Raw genomic sequence first — 16,733 nt, 5'->3', positions numbered from 1 at the left:
TATCCTGGGTCTTGGCTTTTCCCCCATTTGTTAACTTTTTTTTTTTTTAACATGTTTTTATTGTGGAAATTGATGAAACGTCAGTAGAGTCGCACTTTGTGTACAGGGATGTCTTAGTTCCCAGATGACAAGTGAATTTTAAAGAAATGCAGAAACTGGGATTGGGCATGTGGTAATCAATAATCTTTATTAGAATTCTTGATAATGGCAGTTCCGTTTGTCAGTGGTTACGTGTCACTTGATTAATTTGTTCCATGTCAAAGATGTTTATTGGGATATCTTTTACTTGGACAATATATTAGCATTTTTTAAAATTTGGACTTGGAGGAAGTTCTTTAAGATAATTCACCCAGTTCTTTTTAGAAAAGAAAATAGAGGCCCAAAGTAATGTTGTCAGTGCTAGGGCTAAAACTGAGTATTCTGACAGTGTAGTGAACCTGGCACGCACATTGACGTTTGTTTTATCTCACTAGTTATACTGGCCAACTAATGCGCACTCGGAAGCCACCTTGCAAAAGTGTTAAATGGAGCAAACGAGTACACTTGCAAGAGTCCTCCATATGTGGGCTTAACATTTGTACCACTCCATTTTAGAAAAATCTCATTAAATGAATTCATCAAAAAGTGATACGCTTTTTTCTTTTTTAAGAAAGTTCCATTGTGTTTTAAATTGAGCATCAAGTGAATTAGTACTATAGACACCCAGAAGTTAGAAAACATATTGTATAATATGAAAGCCATTAGATTTGTCTTGTGTTGAAAATCCATTTTTAGCATACCTAAATTATGGTGCTACTACTTTGGATATGGTTCCATGTGAAATGTTTATCTGACTGTATTTTAGGTAAAATGTGGAAAGAATTTAAATAATTTCAAATGGAGGTGAAAGAACTATCACCTTGATTGATAGTTTGATGATAGTCACTACATTTGTTTTCTTGTGGTGGTTTTGTTTTTGTTTGTTTCTGTTTTTGTTTTTTTGAGATGGGCCTGGCTCTGTCACCCAAACTGGAGTGTAGTGATGCAGTCTCTGCTCACTGCAACCTCCACTTCCCTGGTTCAAGTGATCCTCCGACCTTGGCCCCCTGAGTAGCTGGGACCACAGGTGCATGCCACAACCAGACCCGGCTAATTTTTTGTATTTTTGGTAGGAATGGGATTTCACCATGTTGCCGAGGCTGGTCTTGAACTCCTGGCCTCACGTGATCCACCCACCTCAGCCTCCCAAAGCGCTGTAATTGCAGGTGTGAGCCACCATGCTCGGCCCTTATGATTTTTAAATATGTTTGCTTTTGAGGAAAATTATGGTAGGTGTGAGAACATGTAAATTGTGCTAGTTATTGTTATATATATGCATGATTTATTTGGAGAGTGGCTTCCTAAGAAACTGGGAAAACAAGTGGCTATGAAAGACATCTCACATTTCTTGAAACGAGAGCATTGGGACACAAGAGGAACATCACACACCGGGGCCTGTCGGAGGTGGGAGGGATGGCAGGAAAAATACCTAATGTAGATGACGGGTTGATGGGTGCAGCAAACCACCATGGCACACATATACCTAGGTAACCTGTGTGTTCTGCACATGTATCTTAAAGTGTAATTTATGCACAGAACTTAAAGTATAATTTTTAAAAAATTTAATACAGCTTAATACAATTAGCATCCTCCATCCAGTTTTGAACTCACTGAAATGATTTCACGTTTGCATGTATTAATATCTTTGCCTGTTAAAGTTCAGTTTGCAATTAAATTCTATACATGGGCTAGTATATCATCAATCTTAAACTTTTAATATAAAATGTTCATTTTAATGTTGCCCTGTTTATCTCACTGTGGTTTAGTTTCTCAGTTCCTCTAACGCAATGGTTCTTAACTTTTGAGTTCTGGGCCCAATTTTTAGGAATCTGATGAAAGCTGCAATCCTGTCTAAAAAAAAAAGTACCCTGCAGAGTGCAGTGGTTCATGCCTGTAATCCCAGAACTTTGGGAGACTGAGGCCAGTAGATACCTGAGGTCAGGAGTTTTGAGACCAGCCTTGCCAACATGGTGAAACCCCATCTCTACTAAAAAATGCAAAATATGGGCTAGGTGCGGTGGCTCATACCTGTAATCCCAGCACTTTGGGAGGCCGAGGCAGGCTGATCACGAGGTCAGGAGTTCAAGACCAACCTGGCTAACACGGTGAAACCCCATCTCTACTAAAAATACAAAAAGTAGCCGGGTGTGGTGGCGTACACCTGTAGTCCCAGCTACTTGGGCAACTAAGGTAGAGTTGCTTGAACCCAGGAGGCAGAGGTTGCAGTGAGCTGAGATCAAGCCACTACACTCCAGCCTGGGCGACAGAGCAAGACTCCATCTCAAAAAATAAAAACAAAATACGCCGGGCATGGTGGTACGCGCCTGTAATCAGCTACTCCAGAGGCTGAGGCAGGAGAATCGCTTAGAACCTGGGAGGCAGAGGTTGCAGTGAGCTGAGATCTCACCACTGCACTCCAGCTTGGGTGACAGAGACTGTGTCTCAAAAAAAAAAGTACCCTAAAATTTGTGTGTAATTTCAAAGGAACTCACAAACTGCCCTAGGACTTTGGTTCTGCTCATTAACTGATATTTTTTAAGCTATGCTTAGGTGTACAGCATTTGGAAACTAATAGCATAATAAACCAGAAATTTAAGTTCCTAAGAGTACTTAGGCGGTTACTTCCAAAGGCAATATCTATTTTGTTTTTTCACTTAAAGGTGCAGAGGGAGAAAAAATGGCAATGGTATTCACTTAATTCTCTTCCCTAAAAGTTGTCCTTTATGAATATAAAGCTTTTGGTTAGTAGAGATGAGGTCCCACTACTGGCAGTTCATACATCTTTCAACTGATGCCAACGTGCAACCTCAAACACTAGTTGACCGATTCTCAGGTGATATTGGCCAACTGATGGGCGTTGATTCTGACCCTAGTTTGATTCTATTACGTAAATACTGAAATCAGCCTTGAATGACTAAATTATAGGACCTCTAAGTAGAGATGATTTCATGTGGCAGGAAACGCTTCTTGGTAGTGTCACTCTGTGAAATTCCCCCTCTGTCATTCCGTCTTATAAAGTCCCACAGCACTTTGCAAATACCTCTGAAATGGCATTTATTGGGACCATTGTCTATCAACATTTGTTATTGTGGGAAACTGCATGACAGCAAGAACACAACTGGAAAATGTTAGCATCATGGCTGACTTAAAATCCGTTATTTGATTTCTCAGAGCATTGATATTCAAAGAATTTCTATTTACATAATCATGATCCACAATGTGTTGCACAGATATGTATCCAGGTGTGTTTGTTAGGGGGTGAGGGGTGCCTTTTCAGCCTATTGTATAAACAGAGAACTGACCTTAACAGTATTTCATGTAAGCCCTGAGGTTTTGCCACAAAGATTGGGAAAGGAACTACTTATTGCAAAGAAATCCTCACATAAGCTTCCCTGATCTGCAGGTACTTAAAGTCCACCAATCTTCAGGTGGTTTTCCTTGGCTGATTCTTCTTCTGGCCGTTCTGAAGCTGAATTATTTCTCTATTTCTTGAGTCAGTGCAATTAGTCACACACATCCCTGCCCCCGCCTTCCAACAAATTTCATCAGCTGTAAACCCCTGACATCCAAAATAAACATATAATGTAAGTGAAAACAAGCAGTGCTTGCTGAGCAAATGCAAGGGAAGACCTCTTGTCTTCTCCTTCCCTCTTATTTAGAAATTTTGAAGTCGGTGTCCTGGATATTGGACTATACCAATAGAGGGAATGTCTTAAATGCAACACTCATCCAGCAAGTCCAGGTACTGGTTCAGTGAACATGTCCTGAATGAAGTGATCCATGAGTTATGCCGAAACTTGTGCAGGGACAGCCAGTGATTTGTGGATGTGCCAGTTATCTATACATTTTCTAGCTCCACATTCACCTTTTATTTCCCTGCTTCGTGATTCTGGGCTGGGCCTTTTAAACGTTTTGCCGTTGCCAGCTGGCATAATGTTAAGCTTGTCAGTGGAGCATGCTGCAGGGAGCTGCGGCAGAGACGTGTGCTTTCTTTTTTCTTTTTGCTTCTCCATTGTGTAGGGGCCACTGGCATGTAGAGCACCCAGCAATACATATCCCCCAGCAAATTTCAGTAGCGTCTCACTGAGAGAAGTGGGAGTTCCCCCATCCACAAGTCCCCCTGCCAGCTTCCCAGCAAGTTTGCTAGTGTTCCAGCAGGCAGCTACCCAGGAATTTCAGCAGGACCTCACAGGTTTCCCAGTAAGTCTCAGTGGCACCCCAGTGGGTGGCCTCCTAGCTACTTTTGTTGACACGTCTGCTCTCCGGCTCCAACCTTCAGCTTCACAACTGCACCCTCGCCAACAAGGTCTGAATCTCAGTCTTGCAAGGGAACGTCTCCCAATGTTTTCATTTTTTGTTTGTTGTTTTTTGTTTTTTCAGTTGTTGTTGTTTTAGAGCCTTGCTCTGTCACCCAGGCTGGAGTGCAGTGGCACAATCATAGCTTGCTGTAGACTCAACCAGGGCTCAAGCCATCCTCCAGCCTCAGCCTCCTGAGTGGTTAGGAAGGATTATGGGCGGGTGCCCCTACAACTGGCTGATTTTTATTTTTCTTCATAGGGACGGGGTCTTACTGTGTTTCCAAGCTGGTCTCGAACTCCTGGCCTCAAGCAATCCTCCCTCCTTGGTCTCCCAAAGTGCTGAGATTACAGATGTGAGCCACTGTGCCCGGCCACTTCCCCCAAATTTGTTCTTTTCTTGGGTCCTCTGCCTCAGCACTTGAGGTAGTGGCTGCTCCCTACATCCACTATTACTGTATTTTTTTTAGAGTTCTCTTTACCTTTAGTAGTTAACCCCATTACTAGTTAATAATTGTTTGTTTCAAACTTTCCCTCTTGGAATTACTGTGTGTTTTCTGTCTCTGGACTGGACGCTGAGTGATACAACGTATTAAAAATGATGCCAATCATATGGATGCTGCCTCCTTTGGCTAGCTGATGAAGTAGTTTAGTATAAAGGGCTCAGCCCAAGAAGTTTGTTGAGAATTAGGTAAGTGAATCAGATAGGCTTCTTTCAGAATTTTGACTGAAAACTAAGAATTGGACAGTCCTTATAAGAGTGGACAAGATGCATAGTTGTCTTACAACAGTAACCATGCAAAAGAGTCACCGGACCCTGAAGCTACCTTATTTGCTGCTGGCTTTCTAGTTTTTTCCTACTCTGGTCAGTGGATATCCTTGCAATTTTTGTTTTCCTTAAGGTGGCCTGAGTTTCTCTTCCCTGGGATCCAGGAGCCTAAGTCTGGTTTCTTTTATTGTAATAATCAGGAATCCCTGATCAGTAAGGGTCTTCCTGATATTTTCTAACATTGAGTTTTTAATCTGTTTATCCTTTTTAGTACCAGCAAGAAAATATCATCTACTTAATTTGAGCAAAGAAGAAAAAAAGTGGAGTTTGTTTGTGATAAAAAAGTGGGGTTTGTTCCTTTGTTTGTTTGAGACATGGTTTGCTCTGTGGCCCAGGCTGGAGCACAGTGGCATGATCATGGCTCACTGCAGCCTCAGCCTCCCGAGCTCAAGTGATCCTCCCACCTCAGCCTCCCAAGTAGCTGAGACTACAGGCACACACCATCACACCTGGTTAATTTTTTGTATTCCTTGTAGAGATGGGGTCTCACTGCGTTGCCCAGGCTGGTCTGAAACTCTTGGGCTCAAATAATCTTCCTACCTTGGCCTCCCAACGTGCTGGGATTACAGGCATGAGATACCATGCCTAGCTCAAAAAGGAAGTTTTATACAATTCCTTTTTTTTGGTGGAAATGGTCTGCCCTTGGCAGAAGGGGGATGTAAGGGCATGGTGGAAGACTACGTTATGAATTAGGGCCACTAAAAATCTTGCAATTTCCAATTTTTTCCTGGACAGTTAATCCTACTCTATACTCCTCCTATATCCCTAAACATTTCTTTTTTATGTCCCCTACAATGGCTACTTCAAATTTTTACTAGTTTCTAAAGTTGCTACTCCATCTCCATATTCATTTCATATTCATATTCACTGCAGCCTTGACCTCCCTGGGCTCAAGCACTCCTCCCACCTCAGCCTCCCGAGTAGCAGGGACTACATGCACACACCATCACACCTAGATAATTTTTTATATTTTTGGTAGAGATGGGGTCTCTCCATGTTGCCCAGGCTGGTCTCAAACTCCTAGGCTCAAGTGATCCACCTGCCTTGGCCTCCCAAAGTGTTGGGATTATGGGCGTGAACCACCGCACCTAGCCACCTCTCTCTATATCTTTCTGTTACATGTCTTAAATTCTGCCATTGGCTAATCTACCTATGCACCAGATCACATTCACTTATTCATTCATTTGTGTGGTTGACTGCCATTCGTTCCCCAATAGAGATTGCTGGCATGTATCATTAGTCTCTTCTATCTCCTCTCACTGAATTCTGCTGCTTAGAACTTTGATGTGATAACCGGAACTTTATCTTGGACCAAGAAGAAGGAGGGCCTCATCCTAGGGATGGCAGACTAAAGAGGAAAAAGGAGGCTGGGTCTCTCAAGACTCTGTGGAATAGAATTGCCATGCCACTCCTGGAGGCTTTGCCTCTACTATTTTATATCAGGAGGAAACTTCTGGTTAAGCCACTGTTACAGGTTTTCTGTCCACTCTCAGCAAAACCTAATCCTGACTAATCACAGTTTTGACATCTGGAATTGCACACGAAGTAACAGAAGCTAAAATAGTGTGTGTGAGTTTAGTGAAGGAGGTTGGGTGTCAGGAAGCATGGACACAGGTACGTGTGGGCTGGAAAGCGTATGATTCTTGTATGGAGCATCCTCACATTTTCTCCCTCTTCCATTCCAGACTATTTTCTTTATGTTTTATTTTCAGTCCCTCTCCTGGCCTTTGCATTATTTACTAATCTTAAATTTCTTGATATTACCTTATTAATACACTAATAATGTTTAAATAGACTTACTCTCGTAGCTGTTTCCTCTCTTGGTTGTCTTAGCTCCATTCCCTTCAGTATCAAAATTCATGCATTCATTGCTTTGCGGAATCTCATTCCTGAAGGGAGAATTTCAGACAGCTGGTAAATTTAGTCATTCAAAGCTTTAAAGTAAATTCATATTACAAAACCAACCACTTTATTTGCATTGTTTCCCGATGGAACAGTTCAGTGATAACACTCATTACCTATTTTGACAACCAAGAAGTTGACATTAGCCAGAGATGGTTGCTAACACAATAGTTATCTGTCCTAACTCATTTCTTTGAAATCGTTGTACTTCCAGACCATTGTTTCTCTCTCTTTCCTGAATCCCCTAGGTCCTATAAAACACATGTCATCAGATTACACCATCTACTGTCCCTCAGTTGTCTATATCATCCATACCCGAAAGATACTCCCCTAATATTTTAATACTTATAGAGTTTAATAGATGGCTCAATACCTCTTTCACCACTCTTGCCATAATTCTTAGTGATTCCAATACCCATTGAACAATCCTTCCAATACTCAGACCTCTCAATTTTTTGAATGCCTGACCTCTAATGATTTTTTTCCTCCATCTGACCTCGGCTGTCAGTTCCCATGGTTACATCACAGACCTGGCCATCATCAATAACTGGCACTTCTCCACGGTTTCCATTCCAAGCATCCCATTCTCTAATCACCAACTCCTATATTTCCTGCTTACTTTCTCTAAGATACTCTACAACAATTCTTTAACTCCCTCGGGTCTCCATTCTATTCCATTCTATCCTGCCAACCTTTCATTCCATTGCAGCACCTTTAGCCTCCGTTGCAGTGAGGTATTACAAACCACAGTTCCTTGCTTACCCAGCTTAGTTTCCACTGTACAATATTATAAATCACATTCTTGTAAACACTCTTAACTCCCTTGCTGCGGTCTCCGTCACACTTGTCTAGTAATACCCCAATCCAAGTTAGATACTACTCTCTGTCTACTCTGTGCCTGCACACAAGTGGCTGAACACGACTGGCCCTGTTTACCATCACTCCCAATGACCCACTTGAGGGGTTTGTGCTGCCTGCCTCTGGAACTGTGGGCTTCAGCAAACTTCTTTACGTGTTGCACCCTAGGTGCCTCTGTTGCCCTGGTGTACACCATGGTGTACCATCCAGACCTCCCCTCCAGAGCTGTCCTGAATCCGGGCCAGGAGCACTAACATTCCTTTATCCACCAATCACTGGATGTAGGTGGCCCAGGGAGCAGGTATGACTTTAAGCCAGGCAGCTCTCATGAGCCAAGGGCAGGTCTGTGAGAGACTGAGCGGGAGCTGTCAACCACCAACACTCTCTGCTGCTGGGGGCATAAGTGCACAGGCTGTTCTAAGCAAGCTGCTCCCTCCTCAGGGCCTTTGTACTTCCTTTTCCTTCTGTTTGTATGTTCTTTTCCTAGGTTTCCAAAGGATGCACTTCTTCACTTCCCTTAGGCCTTTGCTCAAGCATCTGGTTGCCAGAGAGGTCTTCCCTAACAGCTGTGTTCTCTCCTATCACTCGTTTTTCTTCATAACATTTAGCAACACTCGACATATTTTATTACTTTAGCTGCTTAGTTTGGCCTTCCTTTGCTAGAGTACATGCTCCAAGAGGACAGGGTTCTGGTTTGTTTGTATTTCCCATGTCCTGAATAGTTCCTTGTCTTCATTAGGTCCTCAATATGTCAATATATATTCGTTCGGTGCAAAAATTGAAATGCCTTAAATTCGTAGTAGTCAGCTCACGAGGCAGAGCAGTTTAGTGGAAGGAGTTTAGGGTTTTGGAGTTAGACTGATATTTGAAAACACCTTTATTTAGATATAAGTAGCATGTAATAAACTGCACATATTTAAGACATATTTGGACATATATATACACTCAAAGTCACCACCACAGTTCAGATAATGAGCATGTTCTTCATCCCCAAGAGTTTCCTCTTAACACTTTTGTAATCCCTCCTTCCTGCCATTCTCCATCCCCAGGCAGTCACTGATTTGCTTTCTGTTTTTAAGAGTAGTTTGCATTTTCTAGAAATTTATATAATTGGATCAAACCATCTGTATTCTTTTTTGTGTCTGACTTTTTTTAGATTCATCCATGTTTTTGTGTGTTCCTTTTCTTGCTGGGAAATTTTTCATTTGTTTATTACTTACTTTGGCTGACAGACATTTGGTTTGCTTATAGTTTGGGGATTATTAAAAATAATGCTACTGTGAATATTCATGTATGTTTTTGTATGGACATATGCTTTCTTTTTTTTTTTTTTTTTTTTTTTGAATCAGTACCTACGAGTGAAATGGTGAGGTACGTGTTTAACTTTTTAAGAAACAGCCAAATTATTTTCCAAAATGATTGTACCATTTTTCATTCTTATCAGGTATGAGATTTCTGGTTGTTGCACATCCTTGCCAGCACTTAGTATACATAGCATTTCTAATTTTATTATTTGTTATTTATTTGTTATTTGAGACAAGGTCTCATTCTATTGCCCAGGCTAGGGTACGGTGGTGCAATCATGGCTCACTGCAGCCTTGACCTCCTGAGTTCAAGTGATCCTCCCGCCTCAACCTCCCAAGTAGCTGACACTACAGGCACGTGGCACCATATCCAACTAGTTTTTTAAAATTTTTTGTACAGACAGGGTTCCGCGATGTTGCCCAGGCTGTTCTCTAAACCCCTGACCTCAAGTGATCCTCTTGTTTCGGTCTCTCAAAGTGCTGGGATTACAGGCATAGTGACTATGACCAACTTCTAATTTTAGACATCCAATAAGTATGTAGTGGTATCTCACTGTGATTTTAATTTGCATTCTGTGGGCCAGGCGCAATGGCTTATGCTCATAATCCCAGCACTCTGGGAGGCCAAGGTGGCCAGATGGCTTGAGCTCAGGAGTTTGAGACCAGCCTGGGCAACATAGTGGAACTCCATCTCTACAAAGAATACAAAAATTAGCCAGGTGTGGGGTGCACACCTGTGGTCCCAGCTACTGAGGAGGCTGAAGTGGGAGGATCATTAGAGCCTGGGAGGTCCAGGCTGCAGTGAGTTGTGATTGCACCACTACATTCCAGGTTCGGTGACAGAATGAGACCCTGTCTCCAAAAAAAAAAAAAAAGCTATTTTGCATTCTGCTAATGACTAGTGATGTTGAGGATTTTTTCCATGCCTTTATTTTCCATGAGTATGTCTTCTTTTGTGAAGTGTTTGTTCATATCTTTTGCCCATTTTATAGTGAGTTGTTTTCTTATTACTAGATTTTGAGAATATACACACACACACACACACACACACAGAATACAAGTCCTTTATAAGATACATATTTTCCCCCAGTCTGTGGCTTATTTTTTCATTCCCTTAACAGTGCAGAAATTCTTCATTTTAATGAAGTTCAATTTATCAAATTTTAAAAGTGGATTCTGCTTTTAGTGTTGTATATAAGAAATCTTTGCCTAACCCAACATCACAAAGATTTTCTTTTATGTTTTTTTTTTTCTGGACATTTTATAGTTTCAGGTGCTACATTTAGATCTATGATCCATTTTGGGTTCATATTTTAATATGGTGTAAGGTACGTATCAAAGTTTATGTTTTCTGCATGTGGTTATCCAGTTGTTCCAGCACCATCTGTTGAAACGTCTATTCTTCCTCCTTTGGATTGCCTTGTATCTTTGTTGAAAATCAATTATCTATATATGCGTGGGTTTATTTTTGGACTCTCTGTCCCATTGATCTATTTATCTATCTTCATGCCAATACCACCCAGTCTCTATTTTATTTTAGCTTTATAGTAAATCTTAAAGTCAGGGAGGGTAAATGCAGTTCTTTTCCCTTTTTTGTAATTCTATCTTGGTTGAAAGTAGAGATCAGACTGATGCATTTTAACTCTAGTTCGATCATTTAATTCTTGTGTGATTTCAGACAAGCCAATTAATTATGTTTATTTCATTTATTTATCTGTTCACTGTTAAAATTTTACACTGTAATTCTTAGATTAAATGCTAATTATTATTAAAAGCGTGAACTAGGAAGACAGCTCTGGAAATAAAAGAAACTAGCCAGGCACAGTGATGCATATCTGTAGTCTTAGCTACTCAGGAGGCAGAGGTGGGAGGATTGCTTGAGCCCACGAGTTGGAGGCTGCTTGGCAAACTAGCAGGACCCTGTCTCTGAAAAAATGAAAGAGAAAAAAAAGGTACTGGAACTGCAGGGTGGTATGGGAGATGGGTAAATGTAACGTGCTCACCAGGGACCTCTCACTTTCTTTCTCAGTACAGACACACGCTCCTGCCCTTTCATATTCCATGTTGAAGTTTGACAGCAAATTCTTCCTGACAGTAGGACTAATCACTCACTTTGAAGTAAAAGAACAACAACAAATAAAGGTGAAAAAGAAAAATAAAACTGGTCAGCATCCCCGAGTCTAAAATAATTACTCTACCACATCAACAATTTTCTGTGCAGCTTTCTAACGTTTTTATTTAGACAGAAATTGTTTTAAAAAGAAGGTTACTTTGAAACCAAGGTTACAGTAGCTTTTTGGCCTGCTTGGCGTGGCTTTCTCCAACTCTCTTCTTCTCAGTTTTTGCAATACCTGTCCCTGCCAGTCTCCAAGTGTCCCTAGTTACAGGTCAGCTCCACACTGAAGGGGAGGAGCTACTTCCTAGGGTCTCTTCCCAGCATCACAGCCCCACATCCCAGCGACCAACGGTGTTGTACTCCAGGGGGCCAAAGAGGACCCTGATTGCTTTGTTTTGTGCCATGTGAGTACTATGTCCAACAGGATGGCTGGTGGACGGGAGACACGTTTGACTTTGATTGGATTCCTTCTTATCTGTATGAAAATGGTGAGTTCATCATTCCGACTGCCCGCAACTATTTAGGGGAAAAAGAAAGACATTATTTTTCTCTCCTTTTTTTTTTTTTTTTTTTTTTTTTTTTTGAGGAGTTGGGGAATGGGGAGATAGAAATCGAAATACTTTTCAAAAGTTCGTACCCAGGTTGTATATGTTTGCGTGTTTGAAATTTAATGCCATATACTAGAGAAAGAAAACAAGATTATCATTATATTTTAAGAACAAAGATTTCTGAAAAATCTGTCAGCAGCTACTGACTTAGTTCAATAGGCAGATTCAAAGGGGAAAGAAATGAAATAGTAACGGGATCTGCCTCCAGCCTCAAAATTCCATTTAGAGTTGCTTTCCGGTAGATTGGGGTGCTGGGAAACGATTTGTGTGGAGAAATACTTGTATGGATCGAAAGACTGCTCACATTAGGTATAAAAATGTTGTGATTAATTTATTACCGCTTTTATTCCTGTTTTACGTTTGTCCAAGTGGTGTTTTTCTGTATGGTTCTAATTTTCTAAACTTTCCTTTTCAGGTTGCTTCAGCAAAATCAGGTACAATTTTCTGACATGAAAGTTTTTCCTCTTTGTATTTGATTTTAATTTCCATTGTTAATTTACGGGCTACCCTGAAATCTAAAGGCTCTATGAGAAAAAAAAATTCAATATTTTCTGAGGACTCACACTGGGTGCTAAGCACTATACTGGGTCCTGGGGAGTTGATAATTGGTAAGACAAATAAATGGATTGAACTTGAAAGACAAATCTTCAGAAAGTGTTCTTGCTGAGTACTGTAATGTATAGAGTCATGTAGGCATGCATTTTCTCATATACAGTTAGCCATGTGTGAAATATTACAACGATCATCATTCTAGCTAAGATATTGTACAGAGTCTAATTTATATAAATGTTCTTGTTTATGTTCCGGGGAATTAGAGGAAAAATGAGAAATGCTATCTTTGATTAAATTGGCAATATTCCCTGCTTTAAAAAGGATTTTATACTTCTAATATTGCATATTTAAAATATAGACATCAGTCACTCAGGGCTGAAAGGGGGCCCTCTTTTAAAAATATTTGATCTCCATCTTTCTTAAGTAGATAACTGAAGGCAAAAATAATTTATCTAGAGGCCCTTCCTAGCTCATTTGTGCTAGAAATCTAAATACCTGGAATGGAAATTTATTTTTAGGAGGATTTAGCTTATCTCTAGGAACCACATAATATCAACCATATCACCAATAAACTCTCATAGTGATTCGACATAAATTAGAAAAATTTGCATTTATTATTTTGTCTACACTACAGAAAAAGAAGTGAAATCAAGACAGTTAAAAAATTTGATATAGATGCATGTCTGAGCCATGAAATTTCATAAAATTCATACATATACAGTAAGTTTTTAAAAACTTCTATTTCCTGGCCAGGTACCAAGGCTCATGCCTATAATCTCAGCACTTTGGGAAGCCAAGATGGGAGGATTGATTGCTTGAGCCCAGGATTTCAATACCAGCCTGGGCAACATAGCAACACCCCATCTCTTTAAAAAATTATTATTTCTTGCTTTATTCTTATTTACTTGTCTTATTCTTGAGAGATCTTTAGGATTAGCCAGGAAACTATAGGAAGGACTGTTTGGCTATACACAAAGTGGCTTTTTAAATAAGTGGCCTTTGGGTGGACTAAATCTAACTCTGCCGTCTCTTACAAGGTCCCAGCACACCCAGGACACATCAAGCCCTCAGAACAGGACCCTTTTTGGTCCTCACAGCATCTGCCCTATTCTAGAGAAATGGTGGGTCAGGCTAAGCTAGTGATGCTGCTGCTAATTGACTCAATTCCTAATTGAGTCCTGGCTTTTCATTAGATGGAATGTGTATTAGCTACACTGTATAGAAGGTTTTATTTTTTGTGTGTGTATTTTGATTCTCTTTGGGCTCTGGTATTGCTGTGTATCTGTGTCTGGTCACTGGGGCCTCATGGGCTAATTTAGATCTCTTTGAGCTGGTGGAATGCACAGACGCTGAGAACCAAGGGGTTTCATTTTTGACTGATCAGAGTGGTTGGTTGTACATCTAGGGAATAAAGTTTTCTCTTTCATCAGTCCAGTCAGTGGGCTAACCATAGAATTAAGGAAGAGTAAGGAACTGCTGCTACTTTATGGACTTTACACTCAAGTTTCTCATCTATTAAAGGGCAACATACTACATAGGGGTTGATCTTCTTTCATTGTTGATGCTGGTCAGAGCCTGCCCTAAAACCAGGAGTAAAACAGACAATCTGTCTCTCCAGCCTGTGTTTGCCCCACACTCCTCAGAATCCCATTTTCACAGGACCTCTCCACAGCGGTGCCATATGGTCTGGCTTTTCCAAACCCATCAAAATGTACTTGTCTTGGCTCATACACAAACATACACACACACACTTTCCAAGTGCCCTAACACACACTATTTCATTTAATCTTTACAACAATCCTAAAATGCAGGTATTTTAAATTTCAAAGTAAATCCTAATATGTAGGTATTAATAATCTGTATTTGTCAAGGAAGGTAACAAGTCTAGAAGAGGTACAATGACTTGCATGCCTTCACACACAAAAGTAAATAGCAGGGCCAGGGCTCAAACCCAGAGCTCCTGAATCCAAACCCTTTGCTATTTTCCCACTACACAACCCTGAGTTTCATTCTGTGACACTGGCTTCCTGCATTATGACTTCCAAGCAAATGTGCCTCTCCTAGATCAATTCCATGAGACCAGTTTTGTGAAGCCCTCGGGCCCTGTGACAGGCCTGTGGGGAGAGGGTCTGTGTCATGCTAGCCTTTTAGATGCCTTTCAAACCACTCCGTGAATGCATGATCCGGCCTCCTGTGTCTGTGGCTAGTTTGGTTGTCATTTTCCCAGGAAGTTAGTTCATTCCAATGAACAGAACTGGTAACATAGGAGATAAGATTAACGGTGGGGACAGAGGAAACAGAAGATGTTGAGAGATACCAGAAAACTAGAGGAAAGAAGGCATATAGCACAGGATCATTAGCTGGGGGAGCAGAAGAGGGGTGTGTGTGTGTGTGTGTGTGTGTGTGTGTGTGTGTGTGTTGGAAGAGGGAGCCCCTGCTGGGATTTTCCGTTCTGCAGGAGAGAGACGGAACGTAGCCCTTTCCTATGGAATTGGCTTCCACTGGCAAGTGGCTATGACAAGCAGGCCTGAGACTTTCCCCCAGTGTATATAACTGAGACTTTCCCCCAGTGTATATAACTGAGACTTTCCCCCAGTGTATATAACTGAGACTTTCCCCCAGTGTATATAACTGTCATAATTTTCTTTCAATGGCAAAAGAGACTATCCTGCGTGATGTTCAAGGAATGTCTGGCCAGGGCACAGAGGAGACTTTGTTCATTTTTGCAGCATGGTTATTTCTGAGATGCTGCCAAAGCTAACTCTCTGGGCTATTGGTACAGAAAGAGAAAGTTGTCTGCATCGTGCACATAGGGACTTGGCTCTGGGAGAAGGGGAGCTGATACTGGAGAATCACCTGTCTTTACTCCTTCTCCCTCTTTGCCCTATAGTTCTGCTTGTTTGTCTTCCCTTTAGTTTTAGTTTTGTCAAATTCCCTATATTTGACATATAGTGATTTTACCCAGCAAGTGGAGTACATTAAACCTGAAAGGCCAAGTGCCAGTTGCAAATAAAGCCCAGCTATTTTTGTTTGATCTTTTCTTTCACTTGGATCTCCTATATCCAAGACATTTTTGCGTCTATGGAATTTTGTAAAGTAGTCAATCTGAGGACTGTGCTATAGCTCCTACTCCATACTCCTGAGTGTAGGAATGCCTTGTGTAAACCCATGACATAAGCATTCATATCTCCCTGGCAAACCATAGCCTGGCCCATCGCATTCTTATGCTGAGGCAGATATTGTGATAGAGAAAGGGAGAATAAAGTTTACTTTTATTTTGTATGGAAGAATCTGAGAATTATTCCACTCTGATAATATGAAAGAAAGTGCTATGGAGTAATTATAACAAAGAACTCGATCCTCCCTCCTTCCTCCATTGGATTAAATGTTATCTGGAAAACGTGCAAAGTGCATGAGAGAGTGACCACAGCCATGGGGCACAGGCAGGAGGAATGGAGATGAGTCCAGCTGGAGGCAGTGGGATGGCTGTGGGACCCAGAGGGGAGATCAATGGCAAAGCAGCCTACAAAATTCACAGAATGCCCAACTGGAGTAGAATCCTCTGGAAGAAAGCCTCTCAATTATTCTCTCTGTCTTCCCAGAGTTCTTTCCCGTAATTAGTTCCCATTCTTATTTAGCTCTTTTAAAAGTACAAAAAGTGCAAATTACCCCACAGGCACCTGGGGAAAACTTTGAAATACCATCCCCGAGTGAGAGGTTTGAGCTTTCTGGATCTCTTCTGGAGAGTAGCTTTGTCTTTCTTTTTCTCTGTTTTTCCTTGATCTGGATAATAAGGGCAAAGCTTATGTCTGAAGGAAAGCATGAGAATGATTTAGCTTGAAGAATAAAATGATGAAAGAAGTCATCCTTGTAGGTATCTTGGCTAATGTACAACTCTAAAACCTCTTTCAGCTCCTGAAATACCCACTATTGATCAGGCATATTCAAAAATCAGCAACAGTATCACTGTAGAATGGGCTACAGTGCCGGGTGCCACCAGTTACCTCCTCACAGCTGAAGACGGGGACACAGTCATTGAAACAATGGTGGCCAATTCCCCAGGCACTGTGACGGGACTAAAGGCTGCAACCTTGTATGAAATCACCATCAGATCCATCAGTGCTGCTGGGAGAAGCCAGGCATCACCTCCAAAGCAGGCAAAGACAGGTAGCTTGATGGATGCTCATCCTC

At 41.2% G+C, this 16,733-nt stretch overlaps 1 protein-coding gene across 1 annotated transcript in view; it reads left to right on the top strand.

Moving 5' to 3' along the window:
* The first annotated feature begins 11,681 nt into the window (after positions 1 to 11,681).
* Positions 11,682 to 16,733, top strand: part of FNDC7 (fibronectin type III domain containing 7) — a 28,328-nt gene continuing 23,276 nt past the window's right edge. Inside the window, exons 1-3 of the mRNA XM_045387994.2 lie at positions 11,682 to 11,870; positions 12,406 to 12,424; positions 16,455 to 16,709. Coding sequence (XP_045243929.2) covers positions 11,796 to 11,870; positions 12,406 to 12,424; positions 16,455 to 16,709 — 349 coding nt within the window. The 5' untranslated portion in view covers positions 11,682 to 11,795. The remainder of the gene's footprint in view (positions 11,871 to 12,405; positions 12,425 to 16,454; positions 16,710 to 16,733) is intronic.

The sequence above is a fragment of the Macaca fascicularis genome, chromosome 1 (genome assembly GCF_037993035.2).
Source record: "Macaca fascicularis isolate 582-1 chromosome 1, T2T-MFA8v1.1".
Taxonomy (NCBI): Eukaryota; Metazoa; Chordata; class Mammalia; order Primates; family Cercopithecidae; genus Macaca; species Macaca fascicularis.
This window is presented reverse-complemented; position numbering and strand designations above follow the sequence as displayed.